The 20,966-nt window shown below is 34.5% G+C and overlaps 1 protein-coding gene across 3 annotated transcripts in view; it reads left to right on the top strand.

Moving 5' to 3' along the window:
- The window catches only part of CTNND2 (catenin delta 2), a 1,167,765-nt gene that overhangs the window by 723,750 nt on the left and 423,049 nt on the right, over window positions 1–20,966 (top strand). For all 3 annotated transcript variants that reach the window (XM_078153315.1, XM_078153314.1, XM_021004430.2), the window contains one exon: window positions 7,314–7,566. In XM_078153315.1, the coding sequence (XP_078009441.1) occupies window positions 7,314–7,566 (253 nt within the window). The remainder of the gene's footprint in view (window positions 1–7,313; window positions 7,567–20,966) is intronic.

Raw genomic sequence — 20,966 nt, 5'->3', positions numbered from 1 at the left:
ACTAGCTATTAGGACAAAAATGAGAATGACAGACAAAGGATCATCAATTTTTTTTGGGGGGGTGACTTTTAACATGATAAACAGCTAAGAAAGGTTATAAGATTTGTTTTAAGTAAATATGTGGACAAAAATAGATTCATATTTTTATAACCAATTTTTCATATTTATATAAAGAATACCATTCACATTTTTAAAAACTGCTAATTACCATCCTATTGGATTGTCTAAAAGTGACAGAGCCAAAATGTACAACAGGTTTTCTGTGCCCTCTGAAACATAAGACATGCTTATTTTTTTTCCAGGATCCAAAGAGAAGAATAAAAACACATACATATATACATATGCACATATGTAAATAAATGAAGAGATAGATTAAAAAAACAATAAATGAATGAAGTATAAACATACATACATTTGTATGTGTGTGTATAGATATATATGTATGTATATATATATATATATACATATATATATATATATATATATATATATATATATATACACATATAATAGAAATAGGTATTGCATCTATGATTTCAATGGTGCATGAAACTTCCTCTAACAATTCAGGTGAGTACATTCTTTGTAGTTTATAGTCCTCAAGAGTTATCAAGAATCTCATAGCCAATATGTATCAGAGGCAGGACTTGAATACAGGTCTTCTTGGCTTCAAGGATAGCACTCTATCCAATATGCTGTGCTGAATTTAATGTGTGTGTGTGTGTGTGTGTGTGTGTATGTCTGTATACACATACACACCTATTTATAAGTATTAATTGTATAGATTTGGAGCTGGAAAGGACCTTAGAGGCCTAGCAGAATGAAAACTGCTGTACATGGAGCTAAGAGGTAGATCTGAGTACCATCTTTGATGCCCACTGTTTGTATTACTCTGAGCAAGGAACTTAACTTATCATCATTCTAGGCAATTCTCTCAGAGTCTAAGTTTCATAGAAGGTTCTGCCCTTTATTGGTGGAGGGAATTTCCTCATCTGGGAGTTCTCTATATTAATGAAATCACAGTTTCTGGCCCTATATGTAGTGATGTATAATGTACCATTATTTGCAGACACATATAGTGTATAAAATAAAAAGATTTAATCTTTTTTTAATCTTTCTGGTCCTGCATTTTATTTATTTCCTTAGCATTCTTCTTTAAGTACCCTAATTCCTAAATGACTAAAATACATTACTTTAAGTGTCCTAATAGCTAAATTTCTATGAATTCACCTGTTGCCCAAAACTAATCTGATATTCACCCAATCACTGTCATTGATTGAACAGGACATTTCATTTATTTTTAAAAGTATACTCTCCATCTCTAATATAGACATGTACCATAATTAAGAGTATAACTCCAACTTTCTCTAATTTCCCTTGATTTATGGTTCTAAAGAAGATAAATAGAATATTTTGTAACAGGCTGATGAATAAAAGCAGCAGCTGTTTTCTTAGTGAAGGGCCTGCTGTTTTAATCCCCAGACAGGAGGAGGGTTACCCAAGGGTTCACTGAATAGAGAAGGAAAGGCATATTTACAGACAAGAAGAGAAAGGGGGAATATTTATAGAGCCAAATAAGGACTATCCATCTAAAATGTTTGTTATGTCTTTGCAATGAATAAGTAGGAAATTTTAAAAGGTTTAAGAGAAATTTGGCTAAGAATTCACAGAACTCCAATAGGACCAAATGTGTTAAAAAGTGAAAACTAAGCAATAAGGTCCTTGTTTAAAAAGAAACAAAACCCAGCATATTGTTATGGTATGGATAATCCAAACAAGGTAACAATAGGAAAACTATTGTTTGGTTCTAATATGCCTCATTTTTTTATGATGTCTTAAAAAGTCCAAAGTTCTACACATTATATTAAATTTGGGATGTCTTGTGATCTCAATGTTGCTGTCTTCCTTATTTGCATATAATGATTTTTATATTATTTTATCTCTTTTTAGCTTTATGTGTACATTAGCCTTTATTTGTATAATTCATTATTTTTTAACTATGAATGTAACAAATCACTTTGAATTCTCATTGGAAAAAGGATTCAGCTCTTCCCCTTGACCCCCATCTTTCTCTTTAATTGCTGCCTTTATTTGGTGGTATCAGCAACAAATGCTGCTCCCTTCTGACATTGATGACATTTATAGATGTTGTTATTATTATTACTTTTGGTCAGGAAATTTAATGTCATCAGTATGAGGAACTCCTTTGACTGATGGAGATATTAGTTGTCTTCAAGCTCTTGTCTTTCAGCATTGCCTGGGGTACTGAGGCATTGAATAGCTGCCCCATGGCTGCACAGCTAGTATGTGTCAGAGGCAGGACTTAAATTAAAACCTTTCTGACTCTAGGGATAATGGTCCCATGTTGCCTTTCAAATGTTAAGATCTGGGCCTTGAAATAATCCCTTCAGCAAATTATTCATCTTGTCCCCCAACACTAACCTTGATTCCTTGATATGACTTGCAAGGAAGTTATGTGACCACCTCCTAATTGTAGGGTCCATGACATATTTTCTAAATATATTGGCATAGTGGGTTACAGAATCAAAATTCTTGGTGAAAGGATTTAGTCTGTTCTCTTGTTTGTCCAGTCCTGAAATGTGATGAGATTGGATTGTTTGACAGGAGTCATTCCTTTATTTTTGGAATATTCCAAATTGGAATTCCAAAGGAATATTCCAAAAATGAAGGAATGACTCCTGTCAAACAATCCAATCTCATGATATGTGTGTTTTGTATGTGTGTGTACGTGTGTTTATACACATATATTCTGGTATATGGGTTGGCAGAATTAGCATCCCCACCCCCAACTATAGGTTTGGGCATTTCAACAATCTTCCAAAAGTCCTAAAAACATTATGTTGTTAAATGACCTTAAATGACATTGATCATCAGGGCCTTGAAATCAGGCTACTTCTAGCATATCGAAACAATTTTATACTAATTTAATTTCTACACTTCTTGCTCATACCAATATTTTTTCCCTTGGTTTTCTAAAAGAAAAACAAAAATAAGTCTCTCCGATGGTGTTGGTTATAATTTTCCCTTTACCATTTAACAAACCAGAAACATTTGCCTTTTTTATGAATTATATTCCATGGGGCAGCTATGTGGCAAAATGGATAGAGCATTGGCTTTGAAGTCAGGAGGACCTGAATTCAAATCCGGTTGTATGATCCTGGGCAAGTCACTTAATCCCATTGTCTAGCCTAGAGAGAAGAGAGAGAGAAAGACAGAGAGAGTGTGTTATTCCATCATTTCCTTTCCAATTCCTCTGTAGGCAATTGGATCCCAATTCCTTTTCCTTAGCTTTTCTGAGGTAACCCCATAAAAGCCATCAGTATTGTTTTGTAACTCTCTCTGGTGATTTGTTCTAGCTTCTGGTGTGTGTGTGTGGGGGGGGGTGTATGAGAGAGAGAGAGAGAGAGAGAGAGAGAGAGAGAGAGAGAGAGAGAGAGAGAGAGAGAGAGAGAGATCTACTAGTATTTCAATTTCTTATGTACTTTGTTTAGGCAATGAGGTTTTTCCTGCCCTTCTCCTTTTTGTATAGAAAAGGGTTCACCTAATATTGTTTATACTATTTTACAACATTCTTTAACTTATGCCTCCTTTTCCAAAATATTTTCATTTAATTCCACAAGTGTAGAAATCCATGTAATTTGCATATTTTCATTTGTTTTGTTCATCCTTTTGCCTTAGAATTCTATGTTGCTAGTTCTTCCTTATTTGCAAGTATCTAATCAAGAGGAGTTGTCCTTTATTTACCCTCTTTTAAATGAGGAATTTGTTCCATACTAAGAACAAGACAACTCAAATATCATTTATTAAGCACTGTAGTATCAAGTGTAGCAATAAGTCCTGCTGATACAAAGGAAGGCAAAAAAAAAAAGCCCGTCTTCTCAAACTGCTCACAGTCTAATGGGGGAGATGACTGTAGACAAGTTATATATGGAATAAATCAGAGACAGTCTGAGAACACATATGATAGTTTATAAGTTGTTTTGATTTTCTAGCAGATGGCTAGCTAACAAATGTAGCAGCATTAAGAAATACAGAGTGGTCCTTGCCAATATCACAAATGCAATTTGGCACTACTAGAAGGACCAGAATTTAATAATAGCTCCAAAGACCAAGTAAATTGTGTATGTTCTGTCTCCTAGGGCATGCCTTGGCATGTACATAAATACATAGACTTTTATTTTCTAAGACCAGGCTTCACTGCCTGTCCACTTTGAACAATTTGCACTTCTAGAATTACACAAGTAAACACATTTCAGTCATGCCAGCTAACCAGATGACAGGCAGCATGGAGTCCAGAAGACCTGCCTTCAAATCCTACTTTAGGCACATACAGGATGTATAATGATGGGCAAGTCACTTGACCATAAAAGCCTCTCTTTAAGACTTTCAGTTACAGACAATTTGCTGATCTGAGTTGGTGGAGGCAGTATCCAGACCATGAATTCATCCACCTATGCAATTACATAGGTCTGGACCAGAAATTAGATAAAAGAACCCAGCCAAATAGAATCACAGCCATTAATAAAGAATTATTCATTTTATATGATCATAGAAATGCAAGTATACCTCTACTTATTCAATAGATATGTCCATATATTTAACATTTATGTCACATGTCTGAGTGTGCTCTTGAGAAAAACATACCTTTGGTCAGGCACTGCGCCCATTTTATGGAGGCAGCAAGTGAGAATAAAACAGCATCAGCCTACGTATAGTTTGCAAAATCTATTCTACAATCTATTAATTAAGGGAAGGTATATCTAAGTCAAATAATCTAGTAACAAACTAATGGAAGTTCCTATTTAAAGAAACTTTCATCATAAAAGCAGCATGGCTTCTAGCAGCTATAGCACCATATTTGGAGTATGGAGACCAGAGTTCAAATCCTGATTAAATAGTTAGCAATGAAAATTCTCATAGGCAACTCATAGAACTTTTCAGGGCTTCATTTTTCTCATCTCTAAAATGGGAATAATCATAATTACACTACCTACCTCACAGGGTTGTTGTGAGGAAAATATTTTGCAAACCATAAAATGTTCTCTATATTATGTAGATTCATCTTTGTAAAAGAAAAAATATTTTATAATAGTAATAATTAACCCCTTGAATGTTGATATAAAGGTTTTCCTAAAACTTAAGCATGTCTGACAAACAATGCTACATTACTATTTTGCCCTTGATTTGCTATTTAATTTATCCTGATTTCCTTAAAAATTGAACCGTTGTCCAGCTTTATGCATTGTTTTTAACTGAGCTGCCTTTTCTCTTGATCCTAACAAATTTAACTTTAAACTCTCCTGTTATTGTAAACTTTCTTATTATTTGTACTCTCCTGAATATTGTAATACTCATTATTATTACAATGTATCAATATATGCTAACTTACGATATATCTGAAAATAATATCATAGAGGTAATATAAATTTCTAAAGTCATATAGAAATAAATAACAATCTATACTACCAATATTTTTATTGGTCCAAACAAATTACTTTGAAATAGAAAAAAATGTAAAATAATGCTTGTTTACTTAATTGAATGCTATCCCCAAAGACTGTGAGACAGCTTTTCTTGTCAAATATGCTTTATAGCATTGGCTTTATCACTGAAATATTCATTTTTTTCCTTTTTGGAAATCCCTGAGCTGATACGAAAGATGTGGCAGGAAGTAGTTGTGCTTCTCTTTACTGGCAGATCCATTCCCAAGATTGGAACCTGTTTTGTTTTTATCCTTTTCATCTTTATATCATCTTGACTGAATATCCCTAAATTCTTACACTGTGGTTTTGTCATTGTGACACAGTTTCATTTGTGTTTTAATCTGATGCATGTTCCCAATAATCAAAGGAGAATACAACAAGCTTTGGCCAATCTTCTTTCACAGGTGATGAGACTTAGCATTTCATGAAAGTCTGGCATGATTTATAATGGGGGCTTAACAACATTGTAATGTAACTACCTCACTATAATTGATCTTGTCTTGACACTGACTTTAATTTAGTACATTGTTATCTAGTAAGCCAGAAAGTAAATGTGTTGTCTATCTTAATGTTACTAAGAACTGTGATACTCTTTGGCAGTCCATGAATTCATCAGACATGGTTTAGATAAAGGTGGTTACTTTTTTCCTATAAATGGAGTAAAAATAATGGTATGTGATATGCCATTCTGACTTCATTTAAAAAATACTCAAATTGACCTTACTTATTGGAACTTTATTTCAGATGGTATTCTTTCACAGAATATCTTCAATTAGTTTAGATACGTAAGAAGTACTACAGTTCATTGGGAAAATATCTGAAACTACAAAGGGAAATGTTAAAAACATTAAATAGAAGAGGAAAACAAATAGTAGTGAATTCATCATTTTATTTACATAAGACCCTGTTTGGATGATTGCCCTCCCTCGACCACCCCTATGAACTGCATTAATAGGGTATTCTGGAACAAATTGTGTTGGGGAAAAGCAATAGAAATCTTATAGAAATTGTGCTGCAGAGTGATGCCAATTATATTCCCTGTAGGGTGTGATATATGTAAAATCATCTTATTTGTTTTTTAATGGTGTGGTATTTCTTTTTTTTATTAATTTTTCTAAGCATTTACTATGACTGCCTCCTACTTCCCACCAATTGAGCAGTTTTTAAAATGAAAAATACAAGCCTTGTGTTCAAAAATGCATAGGCCAGCAAAACAAAATTCCCACATTGGCCATGTCAAAAAATGTATTTCATCCTATTAATTCTGAAAATACAAACTCACACTCCTTAAACTGTTTGTAATTATTTTGAAGTGTGAAAATTAGAATTTTTAGTAGGCAATGTCTTAACATTTTTTTTTTACAGGCAACTGAATTTACCACTAGAACTTGTTCAAAAGAAGACAAGAGGAGAGGGTATCCCTCCCGCCTCCCCCATACTTGTTTCTTTATAACCTAGCTTTATAGTAATTGTTCATGGTTCTTAATAAGATATTAAACCAATTTATATTGTATTTTAGTTTTGTAAATATTTTTCCATTTTGCTTAAGTCACCAAATGTTGGATATTTAATAACCATTGATGAAGATTACCCCCTCTCAATTACTATATTTATTTCCTTAATGGCTCATTAATTAAAATTGCGCTGGATAATATTGAACTTCTTGATTTCAATTATGACAGTTTTTTTAAATTTTTTTTCAAACCCCTGTTTTTATGTGTGTATTTTTTTCCCTCTGCCTAGACCTGGTTAACCATTTCTGTGAACAGGTCCTCAATTTTTTACTTTGTCCCTACTTTCCTGTCGTAGCCCCATCTTCCCCTGGTGTCGACTCCGTACCCTTACAGCGCACAGGCAGTCAGCACGGCACACAGAATGCAGCATCGACCTTCCAGAGGGCCAGTTACGCTGCAGGCCCAGCCTCCAATTACGCAGACCCCTACCGACAGCTGCAGTATTGTCCTTCTGTCGAGTCACCATACAGCAAATCTGGGCCTGCCATACCACCAGAAGGGACTTTGGCTAGGTCACCTTCCATTGATAGCATTCAGAAAGATCCCAGGTGGGTGAAAACTTAATTTTTTTCCTACATTTGATAGCAAAAAAAAAAAAAAAGTTTCTGACTTTTATCTATATTATTACTTTTTACTTGTGTCTTGAGAGTATTGATTTAGTTTGAGTTCTGTGGCTCTATGTTTAGGTTATAGTCCTGTGTGTTTAGAATTTGTCTATGGAATCTACTGTACTTCTAAATTAAACTTAAAGAAAAACTAATGGTATGCTTAGAATTTCTAAATGTGCATTCATTTTCAGCTACTAATAAGAAATAGAGCAACTCTGCTCAATGCAATGGGAGGGGATACTAGTTGGTTGCATCTGAGGACCTGGTCACATGTTTGATTTTTACATTAATTGATTAATAATATCTCCCTTCGCCCTTTTTTAAGTGGATGCCTCTTTGGCCCTCGGTGAGTTTCCTATCATGATGTAAATTCCTGAAGAATTATAGCAGCACAGTGAAAGCCAAGGAAATTCTAGTTACTTTCATACCTTTCCATCAGAAAGTAAACTTTAAGGATTAAATTGTTTCTGAGTTTGCAAAAATCATGAAAGAAATTTATTAAAGAAATTCTTAATAGGTGCTTCTTTCCCCTCCCTCTACCCTCCCCCATAGTAGCATAGGAATCACTAAAGGAGTCACTTCTGAAGTTGAAATTGTTTTGTTGTATACTTAAACAATGTTTTATTCATATTCACTTGATTTATGCAGATAGAGCTGCCATAAATATATGTCTCCATCTGTGAATACTACAGTTATGTCATATTTCCAGTATCTTTATGGAAAGGCATGTGGCTTGAGAATATAAGAGTATTCTTAAAATTCATCCCAAAGAAATTTAACTGGTAGAGCTTAGTAGTACAGATGTACTGTGATGTGGATTTTGCATATATTTCACACAGAAAGAAATCATATCCATTGGCATGCAAATGTTAAGATAGGTAATTTTATGGCATGCTCTGAGATAGCTACTTGAGTACCATTCATACCCACTTTGAAGAAACCATATTAAATTGAGTGTTGAGTATTATCTTGCCTCTGTTATTTATCCAAATAAATGCTAGTTATCATGAATAATGTGAGTGATTATTAATCCAATACAAGGAGTCCTGATCCTTCAGTTTCTCAGGTATGGTATTTGCTCCCATATACTTAGCCCTCAGCTATGTTAAAAATACTTTTGTAATTCTGGTACTAACAGATTAAAAAAATAGATATTTTATAAAAGACATGCTTTAATCTTGGTTTTGATGTCTTATTTTGATGTCTTAAATTGGACAGAACCAGAACTGTGACTTTCATTGATATAGGGAATTCCCCTTGAAGAAACAACCTCTACCAGTACACAGAAGCACTTTCTCTGTAACTCATAGTCATTTCATAGTAGGCAGAAAAGGATAAAGAAGTAAAATGAATCAGAATCATCAAGAAGCATCATGGACTATAGTAGTTAGAGATGCAAATAATCATTTTAGAATAAAATGTATAAAGAATGATTGCTACATATTTTTAAAAAGGAAAAAATGCTTCATCTTAAGTGAATGGATTTTAAAAAATTTTACATCAGATATTGCTTAAAAAGAAACCAAATTTCTGAAAAATGTATTTCTACAGTATTGACAGATCACATTCGGAGTGTTTTATTCAGTTGTATATGCTATATTTTAGTGTAACCTGAGGTTCAAGTCACTCTCTTGGTTGCTGTCCCTTTGTGGACATTAATATGATGGAGAACATCTAGCGGAGGAGGGCAACTAGGATATTGAAAAGCTTTGAGTGGTGGTGTTAGGGGTGGGTAATCATGGAATCAATTGATTTCCTTCAAGTCTACTTGATGGAATATAATTTTGTCCAAGAGGCCATCCAATATAAATCAATATTTGTAACTAAGAAATTGAAGTATCAGGACTCCTTGCATTGGGTTAATAATTGCTATTACATTATTCATGATAATAGCATTCGTTTTGAATAAATAACAGAGGCAAGGTGATGTTGAACACTAAATAGCAACCAGGAAAGCAGATTGATCCTCAGTTTACACTAAAATGTAAAGGGACAAAAAAGGCATTACGGTCTCAAAGTATGAAGAAATCATTATACTCTGTGACTTTTGATTTGATTCCATCATATCTAATAGAATCATAAGGCAGCCAGCATGAGATTGTGCTCTACATTTATGGGGCTGATGTCTTGTAGCTGTTGTTCTTAGGATACTATCTTGGTAAATGCCTTTGCTTTTTGTGTTTTCTGGCTGAAGGTAAATGCATCAGGAGGAGCTTATAAGCTTTGTAGTACTAGGAATGGAGACCCATGGAGTAACTTAAATCAAGAGTAGGAGAGTCAAAGGTGATTCTAAGGTTTTGGATCTAGGTGATTTAGGAGAAAATAATGTTCTTTCCATTTCCAGTTAGCATCTAAAGAGTTGGGTAATATACGCTGTTCTACACCGTATTTAACAAATGTTTCAAATAAAAATAAAAGTTAATTCATATATTAGTGTGTTTGTAGGGTGAGTTGTATATGAGAGTGTTCAAGTCAAGATATGACATCTTTCCTGCAAGAGAATGATTTGATGAAAGAACTAGAAGTAAATTCTGAGGTTCTTAAGGCTGAGGTATCCTCGTGTGCTGTAGATTCTACTATTTTTTCCTACATAAAGACAAAAGTTATCACTTCAAAGTTCCTTTAAATAATTTCATCCATGAGTTTTGCGGTAATAGCAGTTGTCTTATTTTTAATCCTTTTTGGTTAATCCTCTTTTTGGATGTTGTTAATTCCTGATACACACTTCTCAAAAGTAATTTATCAAATGTCAACAAGGGAAAATTATTTCACTTACTGCAATTGTGATTTGCTTGTTTCGCTTGAAGTAGAATTGGTGTGTTGAAACTAATATCTTTGTTGAAAGCACAAAGGAAAATATGTGCATAATTTTTTTATTTAAATTTGATTGTGGTGGACAAAATTAGTACCTGCATTTTATCATAACCATTTCAAGAAAAATTATACAAAGTATGTAATTTTGTTCTCTTGGAAGGGCTTTCTATTCTAATTAATATTGTAAGGAATTATATATAATGACATTCTTATATAACTCTTCTAGATTTAGTTTATGTTACAGAAGGCTCTCACCAATTTCTAGGTAAAGAATGAAAACCCTGGAATTTACCTTGTAGTTTATTTTGCACATGAATGACATACATGTATTTTGTACATGAGTTAGATGCTAAGAAAATTAACTACTAAAAAACTGACAGATAATGAAAGGCAGACTTTTTAAAAACACCTGAGATTATCTTCTATATATTAACTCTCTCTACATATAATAAGTGCATATTTGTTGGCATACTCTCTTCCCACTTAGAATGTAAGCTCTTGGGGGCAGGGGCAATTTTTGACTTTTTTTTTTGTATCTCCAGCCTTTTGCATATTGCCTGACATTTAATAATTACTTAATAAGTGCTTCTTGGGGGAAGCTAGCTGGCACAGTGGATATAGCACTGGCTCTGAAGTCAGGAGGACCTGAGTTCAAATCTGGCCTCAGACCGAACACTTGACACTTACTGGCTGTGTGACCCTGGGCAAGTCACTTAACCTCAATTGCCTAAAAAAAAAAACCAAAAAAACAAAATAAGTGCTTCTTAAATGAATCACTGATAATCTCAGAGAGACCTCATTTTAAAGTGGCTTTTATGTTACTTTATTTGAGATAAATTGACAGGCAAAAAAGCAAAATCAGTTTTTTGACCAGAATTTTCCCTAAGAGGTCAGTTGTATGCCTGAGAATTTATCCATCAAATTGTCTTTGCTTACCTTTGGAGAATTCAAAGAAAAAATTTTCTAAGTGCTCCAGGTAGTTAGTCTCAGGAGGGAAAATCTCTGAAGAATCTGAAGTTCCTAATAAATTCCTTGGGCTGTCTAGGTAACTCCTCCTACATTTATTTTCCCTTGGAAATATTCTTTAAATCCCTTCATCTCACTATATGCTTGTGTACAGAAGATCTTAGAGAGATCTTTTTCACAACCCAAAATTATAATAGCTATTGAACGTGAAGTAACAGACTTCACTTTCACTCTGCCAACCTGGCCACAGAACACGGTAGCCATGAAAATGCAGTTCAGCTTCACCCATTGTATGCAGAAGGTACATTCCTAAATCTATTCCCACTGGCCTCCTTTCAGAATGTTATTTACTAGTAGTTGATTGACCTTCACTCAACACTTAATGCTACTATTTTAAGTAAAAGCGTTTCACAAGGAGTTTAGTTCTGAAGAAATAAAGATGAGCATCACTAAGGCTCATAGAAAACTGTGTGTTGGTTATGAGCAGGCTGAAACATGGAACCAACGATGAATTTTGATGAATAGCTGTAAAGGGTGTCACTGAAGAATTGTATGATAGAAAAAAGAGAACAAGCCTGTTATATAGCAAGAATGAAGGATGACAAATGGACACCCAGAGTGCTCCAGTGATACCTTAACAATAGGTGGAACCCAACAGAGGACTTGAAGGACTATCATCCAGGATGGACAGGGAAGATGGGATGCAGGCTTTTTCTTTAAAGGGAACTTACAAACTGATGAGAACACAGATCCATTTGAGTAGTGACTATTCATGTTTCAAGTAAGGACTGAAACTAGATTGCTAATAGTTCTTTGCAGTGCTAAATCCTGTGAAGCCAAATGTGATTGAGACTATGATTCTGGGTCCCTACCCCCAGAGTTCTTAGCACTGTGCTTGGCACAGAGCATATAATGAGGAAATAATTATTTGAGAGAAACAGACTGGCTTGGTAGATAATGGGATAGACTTGGAGCTAGGAAGACCTGGGTTTGAATCTTGTTTCAGCTACCTACTAGTTATGTGACCTGCAAGGCATTTAGCCTTTCTTACCCTTAGTTTCCTCAGCTTTGAAAATGAACACCAGTAATAGCACCTATCTCACAAGCTACGTGTTTTTTTTAATTAAGTTTTAGTTTTCAACATTCATTTTTATAAGATTTTGAGTTCTAAATTTTCCACCTCTCTCCCTTCCTCCCTCCCCAAGATGTCATGCAATCTGATATAGGCTATACATGTACAATCGTATTAAACATATTTCCACATTAGTCATGTTGTTAAAGAAGAATAAGAGAGAGAGCAAAAGGGAAAAACCATGAGAAAGAAAAAACAAAAAAAAGAGAAGATATTATGCTTTGATTTGCATTTAGACTCCATTCTTGCTCTGGATATGGATAGTATTTTCCATCATGAATCTTTTCACAAGCTACTTGTGAGGATCAAAAGGGAAAAAAAAGTTCTGTTAAAGCACCTTGCAAAACTTAAAGTTCCATATAAATGTGAGCTATTTAATTATCATTACTTGATAAAAACAAATATTTAAATGCATCACAGTAGTTTACTGTCTAAAGGATTTCTACCAATGAAGATGAACAAAAAAAAAATCATTTAGAATGCTAATTCCAAGTTATCCCCTGTTAATTCTAGCAGACTGGTTTGTACTGAGTTTTTCACCCTTCTTGCCCATCTTACCCTCTGAACTAGATTCTTTATTAGTAATGTGATTTCCAAGATCATGATTCATTAATCAATTGTTTCCCTGCAGAAATAACTGATGGTATAACAGAAATCAAAATCATCAGTATAAGGTAAGCCACCGAATACTTTGTAGAGAAGTCAGCACTGAGTATCCTCATCCTTCAAACTTCCCTCTTGTGCATTTGCTCACCCCAACAATGTCTTTTATATTATTATTATCAGCTGTATTTTAGAAAAGTACATTTTTTCAGCTTTAAAAAAATCTCAGTTGGTATGTTATGAAAACAATATTTACATATGAAAATTAGTGAAGCACATTTAAAAAACATCAGTTGCTATAGCTATGGGAATCTTGACAGATGCATTTCTTAGCATAGGTTATTTTCCTATCCTTACACTCGCTTTAATATGCATCAACATATAGACATTTTCCAAGTAACTGTAATGGTGCTGAGCAACAACATGGAATAGTGGGAAGAGTCTTGAACTGAGTATGAGAAGACTTGTCTCTACTTTCATTAGGTTTTATTCCTGTCTCTGAAACTAATTAGCTGTCCCTTTGGTCTTGTCCTTTCACTTTTCTGGACTTCGTTGTGTTCACTTATCAAAATAAAGTGAAGACACCTTTCCTTTCTGTCTTACTATTATGCTTGTGTTAGTTCTTTATCCAGTCTTCTTTTCTCCTAGCCTTTCCTTTTATTTTTTAAAAACTCACTAATTTATTCCACTATATCTAAAAGAACTTAATTTCTTTTTATCTTCCTAGCACATAAGTACTCCATTCTTGAAGCACTTTATATATCTATTCACCAAAACAAATAAAATCATTGAGATTAAGGGAAAAGAATTACAACAGTTTATTCTTGTGTTGTATAATTTCATTTTAACACTTGTAAGCATTTTAACCTTGGTTGTTCAATTTGTTCATACCAGAAAGAGCAATTACATTGTTAGTTTTCTTGTTATAAGTTGTCTCCATTTCCTTCTCCTGATTTTCAGCATTTGATTGATGAAGAATAGTGAGCATTTAAACACTTCCAGTAGCATAGAATCTGGTGGTGTTCGATGGCTAGTTTGTTACTAGTTAAAATTTCATTCTATTTTCTGTGAATGCCTCACAGACATTGGAATTCATTAATTGAATGAAAATGAACATTTTTACAATAATGAATGTGCATTTTTAAATCAAATTACATTGCTCATGATACTGTTAGCCTGATAAATCAGGGAACTCAAGCTATTTATTTTCTGAAGATGAAGCTTAATACAAGGTGTGACTTGATAGTTTAGCTTTTTTTAAATAATACTGACATTTATATGATGAAGTTCACATAAGCTTTACATATATTATCTGATCTTCCCAATACCCTTTGAGGTAGGTGCTGTCATTAAGCCCCAATTTATAATTGAGGAAATTGTGTTTCAAACAAATTAGTCTACTTGTCCATAGTTACACAGTTACAAAGTTTGTAGTTATCCTGTTAGAAGCAGGATTTGAACACAAGTCTTTGTGATTTCAAGCCCTCAACAACCAATAAACATTTATTAAGTATATACAAAGTACCAGATACTGTGCTCAGCACTGGGAATATAATCAATAAAAAGAAATACAGTACCTGCCCTCATCCATCTAAAGTAGGAGACACACAAAAGGAGGCAAGAAAGTGGGGGGGGGGTAGATAGAGATGGGACAACAAGGGATATCCAGTGTGGGAATATGTTGTTCCGTGGACTGAAACCAAGAAGGGCAGCAACTGCTAAGTGGAATGATCTGAGAGTGTAGTTTATGCCCTCTGTAAAGGAAGGCATTCTGGCCACCCTCCAAACCTCCAATCGGAGGAGGAGAAGAGGAGTCTGAGGAAGGCAGTCAATCAAGGTTTCAGTGAGCTGCTTGGTGGTGAGTTGAGAAGTAGGAGCTTATCCTGGGAGGGGCACCTCATTCTAGGCAGTTGAAACCAGGTAGAGTAGCAGATACCCAAGCCAAACTGCCTGTCGAAAGATTCTGTAGGAGAATATTTTTTTTTAATCTTCATGATAATAATAACTATAACAGCTGACGCTTTGCACATTTGCAAAATGTTTTATATACATTATCTCATTCAGTAATCCTTCTTGTTCTAAATGGTTTGGCATAGAGTAAAGATAGCATTTGGAGTCTCGATTAGGTAAAAAATTCTTGTGTTCTTTCCCAAGATCTTTTTGAGGAAGTTTCTTTTCCCTGGTCATTACAGGGCTATCGTTTGTGAAATTAGGACCCTAAAAGTTCCATTAAAATCAATTTAGTTCCAAATTCCTTGAGGTAGTACAGTAACTAAATACCTTTAAACATTGTCTAAGACAGAGTTCCTGCTGAAGCCTTTACTTTTTTGTCAATGAAATCTTTTATGCATTTTGGGAGCATGTAATGTAAGTGATTGATTTGTGATTTCACAGCTATAGGGAACTTCCAGGTGAGGAAAGTCCCTTTACCAATGTTGATCAGTAACTGATCTACAATTTATAATATTAAAATTATTCAGGACGCTGAGAAATTAAATGACTTAATTCTCATGGTAAAATAGTCATTACAGTCCAGAAGCAGGATTTAGACTTATATTGAGAAGTTGCCGATTGACTACAGCAGAGAAGAGAAAGCATCCAGGCTGGGGAAGGGCTTTGAGTTTGTGAAATGTAAGGACTAATTGAAAGAAAGAGGCATTTGTTTTGGATAAAAGAAGGCTTGGATAGCTATTTTCAAATATCTGAACGGCTATCATGGGGGAAAACTTTTTCTTAGACTTGTTCAATTTGGCCCCTAGTTGGTACTGTGTGGTTAAAGTGCTGGGCCTGGAGTCAGGAAGATATCTTCATGAGTTCAAATCTGGCCTCAGTCACTTATTAGCTGTGTGACCCTGGGCAATTCACCTCGCCCTATTTGCCTCAATTTTCTCATCTGTCTCAGTTTCCTCATCTGTAAAATGATCTGGAGAAAGAAATGGCAAACCACTCCAGTATCTTTGCCAAGAAAACCCCAAATGGGGTCACAAAGAGGACACAACCGAAAAGAAGTGAACAAAAATTTGGCCTTGGAGGTAAGAATTAGGATGGATAGATATTGAAAAGAAACAAATTTAGGTTTGAAGTCAAGAAAATTTCCTCACAATTAGAGTTTTCCCAAAGTGAAATGGAATGCCTATAGAAATAGTGGGTTCTTTCTTTTTGGGAACAGATGCTCAACGATAGGTAGCTATGTAGAGAGCTGAATCTGAGTTCACATTTAGCCTCAGACACTTGTGATCTTTGTAACCCTAGCTAAGTCACTTGACTTTTGCCTCAGTTTCCCCATCTGTAAAATAGGGATAATAATAGTGTTTATCTCACAGGGGTGTGAGGATCAACTGAAATAATAAGTGTAAAGCACTTTACAAACTTTGATGTGCTATATTAATGCTAGCTATTGTTATTGTTAAGATGATGGTGATCATAATGAGCTCTTGGCATGTATATTATAGCAGGGATTCCTTCAATGTATGATTTAGACTAGTTGGCCACATTGCAAATGTGATTATACTGTGAATCAAGACTGGTTCTGAAATTTTGGATAGTCACAAGTGTTATATATAGATTAATGGTGATATTCTCTAAAATTTTAATAATTTCTTTAAATTATAAGACTATCATCCTGGCTCATAATTTATAGGTATATGATTCATATATTAATGGAATAGCCTATTATCAAATTTTCAAAGTACATCATTTAACTGAAATTTCTCCAGCCTCTTTCCAATAATATCCATCATCCAATTCCAAACAACTCTAGGGACTTATTTCTGTTATTTCATGGGGAAGAAAGAAAAGGTCAAATTCAATTCAATTCAACAAATATTGTATGCAGCACATCATGTTAGGCAGTGAGAAGGTGAGATTTAAAGCATGGTCTTTGTCTGCATAAAATTTTGTCTAACAGGAAAACAGCCACAACAGAGAACTTGACAACAACAACAACAACAACAATAACAACAAAGACTGTATCTCCTTATCTTGGCCAGGTTGGAAGTGCAGTTGCTATTCATGAGCTGTCCTGTTCTGATGGGTGCAGAAGCCTCCATCTGTTCCAATTTTGACTTGGCTTGCTTTGATGTCCTTAGGAAATCTGATGGTCTTTTTAGGCGATTGGAGTGTGGAAGGTGGAGAGGCTTGTCATAGTAATGCTCAGCTTAGTGCAGACACATGATGGGTTTATGCCACTGATGCTTAGAACTAACTCAGAGAGATCTACCTGCCTTTAACCTCCCTGACAGCAGAGGTTACAAGCCTTTCAAGCCTTTGCCACCACACCTGGTTCTCCACTTTTTATTGTTTTTGCTATCATATAGAACTTTGGGGGGGGGGAGATACTATGAGATAACCTGATTTGCAACCATTTGACTTTAAAATCAAATCAACATTAAATGAAAACCGTCTGATACCTTTTTCTTAACTGCCTAGGTATAAGTCAACAGAGAAACTGATTGTGCCAGCTACTGCATAATTCAACCTTAATGTCCTGAGGCATTCCTGCTGTGCTTTCTGCCTTCAAAGTCAAAGTTCCATTTCATTACCTCTTCTGGGGTTAATCTCCCACCACACCGAGGATGAAGGCAGTAATTTAGTGGCTTCAGAGCTTCTAAATCAGAAGCCTTTCATTGCAGCACAAAGGAACAAGCAGACAGAAAAGCTTCCCATTTCCACCATGAGTCCTTCCTCAGAACCCCTGTTTTCTACCTCTTCTCTCTACAAAGAAGTCTCCTACTTTCAAAACAAGCCCCCTTTTTTAATATTGGGAGAGAACTCATTAAGATAAGTGGCAATTAACATGCACACTGTAGCAAAAGTGCTTATGAGATTAGAGCAGCAAATCTAAAACCATGGACTCTTACAGATAACTAAAATGGTTCTGCAGGGTTCCTACAATATATTTGTTGTGCTTTGTTTGAAAGATTATTGCCACATTAACAGTTTGATATTTTATCATAAGTCAATTTGAAAGGGACAGGAGATACTTGCAATATTTTGAAAATGGCTATTAGGAACACAATCAATGCATGTATCTGTTAATCAGCATGCTCACACTCACCATGTTAATGCCTATATATGTCTATTATGATGTTTATATGTAAATTGGCTGAGAATATTGGATTTGCATCACTTGTCATGTTTTCCTCAAAGAGAATAAGGAAGATTCTATTAAGTTTGATTATCTCATCTCTTAGAGCTTTGACACAAATGAGACCTTTACTTAAGATGGCGCTATGAAGCAAAATAAGCAACATGCAATAGTATCCTTATGTGCATGCATGTCTAATACATGCACAAATATGCAAATCAGTGTATCAACCAGTTGCAAATGTTTATACTCTCTACTAATGTGAAATCTTTAGATTTATCATTTTAGCATATTCACATTAATTCATCTTATCACAGGTGTTCTATTCTCCTAAACTTGCATTTCATGTATGATGTACAAACTATATTTTCTACTCTAAATTTAGAAGTCTCCACAGTTATGGATATTTCTTTGTGATGTAATAGAAAGAGTGCTGGCTTTGGATTCAGAAGACCTCAATTTAAATAGTGGTTCTTATTAAGTATCCTTGGGTTAGTCACACCATGTCCCCAAAACAACATTTTCTCATTGGTCAGAAAGAAAAGCATGTTGGACTACGAAATAATCTAGAGCAGTGACGTTTAATATGGAATCTATTAACTTGTTTTAAGATGTTTTGATACCTATATTTCAATATAATAGGTTTCCTTTGTAATCCTATGCATTTAATTTTATGCAATTAAAAACATTATTGGGGCAGCTAGGTGGTACAGTGGATAGAGCACCAGCCCTGGAATCAGGAAGACCTGAGTTCAAATTTGGCCCCAGACATGTAACACTCACTAGCTGTGTGACTCTGGGCAAGTCATTTAACCCCAACTGCCTCACCAAAAAAAAAAAATTAAAAACATTATTCTGAGAAGAAATCCATAGGCTTCACCAGACTACTGGAAGGGTACATGGCACAAAAAAGTTTAAGAGCTTCTATTCTTGAAAGTCTTTTACAGGTGAAATATCCTATGATCCTATTGTCTTTTACCAAATACAGTTTGTATTATTTATATTTATCATTTATATAAATTATATATTTATTATTGTGGTTATATACTATGTTATAGTTGATTATGTTATATAATATTCATATAATCACTATGCCATCTATTACATATAATTATAGCATAAATTGTATTTTCATTATAACAATACTAATAAAAATAGCTGACTCTATAAAAATAGAGCTTTAAAGTTCACTAAGCTCTTTAAGTGCATTAACTAACTTGAACTTCAACAAACTGGTGCTACAGGTAATATTACTCCCATTTTACAGATCAGGAAACTGAAACTCAGAAAGGTTAAGTAATACCTATGGCCACAAGTGGAAGTATCAAGATTTAGGTGTTAAATCTATTCTAAATATATCCTTTAACCCTGCTGACTTTCAAAAAAATTATGAAAAAAAAGAGTAGTTTAGGTTTTTTAAATGACCAAACAATAATGGCATTATTTTCATTGACAGTTTAAAAGGCAGATTTTTTTTTCTTCTCAGGGGTTAGAAAACACATACAAAATCAAGATATGGATTCCTACAAGTTTATATGCTATAAATACTTCGATAAGTTATGGTAGACTTCTGCCTTTTCTGCACATTTCATCAAGCACATTCCTTTCCACAGCCTATAAGGGAGCAAAGTAAGGCCTATAGTCTCATCTGTCAGAATCATAGAATATACACAGTAGTGTGCATAATAGAAAAATATACAAATGAAGTCTGTTGCTGACAGACTGAGTAGATCAATGCTAGGGTGTTAATTTGATTTTGTAACTGGCAAAATGAATATAGGCATCCTGATGTTCAGCAGCTGGAATGTTAAGGAAGTGCACCAACTGCTGTAAATGTTCAAACCATTTGGATACTCTGGGGGAAATGAATGTTAAAATAAATTGGGGGATTAGAGCTATTCAAGGACACAAAGAAGTTTACCTTAAGTGGTTTAAGATGCTTGGAACTGATTAAGTCATTCAAGTACAACTCATTAGTAACATGTCCATGCACAGAAATTTTTGTCAATGAAACTCTCTAAGTAGTGATAGGATGCATAACTGGGGGGAGTGAGGGTGCCAGCTGGGCTTCGGATTTCTCCAAATGGGACAGTGGTATGATCAAATTAGATACCCTCATGTATAACAATTTGAAAATCTATATACACTAAATTTGTTGTTGTTGTTGTTTAGAACTCTGATAAATAGTAGTAACTGACATTTTTTAAAAAATGAACTAAAGCTTCTAGTGGGTCCAGAAATCACTTGAAGTCAGAAAAAGGTATTTAAGAATCTGTTTCTGTCTCAACTAATACCACAACATAGTTTAAGATTTCATGTGTTTGTATTTTAGCATTGCATTGCTCCCTCCATTGAGGTTGATTGTAACCTTACACAATGTTAAAAATGACCTTTGAGAATTACTATCTTGGAAAAAAAATCAATAACTTTGTTGTGGTGGTGAGATTCACCAAATTTTTCTACTCTGATCCTTATATAGACAGATTGTCACTTGCTGGGGTCGTACAGTAAACTTTTGTAACCCATTGGGAGATTCCATTGGATGACAGAGAGCTAAAAGGAACCACACTCACTTATTTTATAGGTGAGGAAACTGAGGCCCACATAGGTAGATTAAATTACTTGTCTAAGGTTACACAGTTAAATATCTGAGGGAGCATTTGAATCTAGTTCCTCTAACTAAAGTCAGGGATTATTTCCCTCTACTATACTGATGATTTCTGAGAACTTGGAATCACC

This window comes from Phascolarctos cinereus, unplaced genomic scaffold (genome assembly GCF_003287225.1).
Source record: "Phascolarctos cinereus isolate Bilbo 61053 unplaced genomic scaffold, phaCin_HiC Scaffold_4;HRSCAF=312, whole genome shotgun sequence".
NCBI lineage: Eukaryota > Metazoa > Chordata > Mammalia > Diprotodontia > Phascolarctidae > Phascolarctos > Phascolarctos cinereus.
This window is presented reverse-complemented; position numbering and strand designations above follow the sequence as displayed.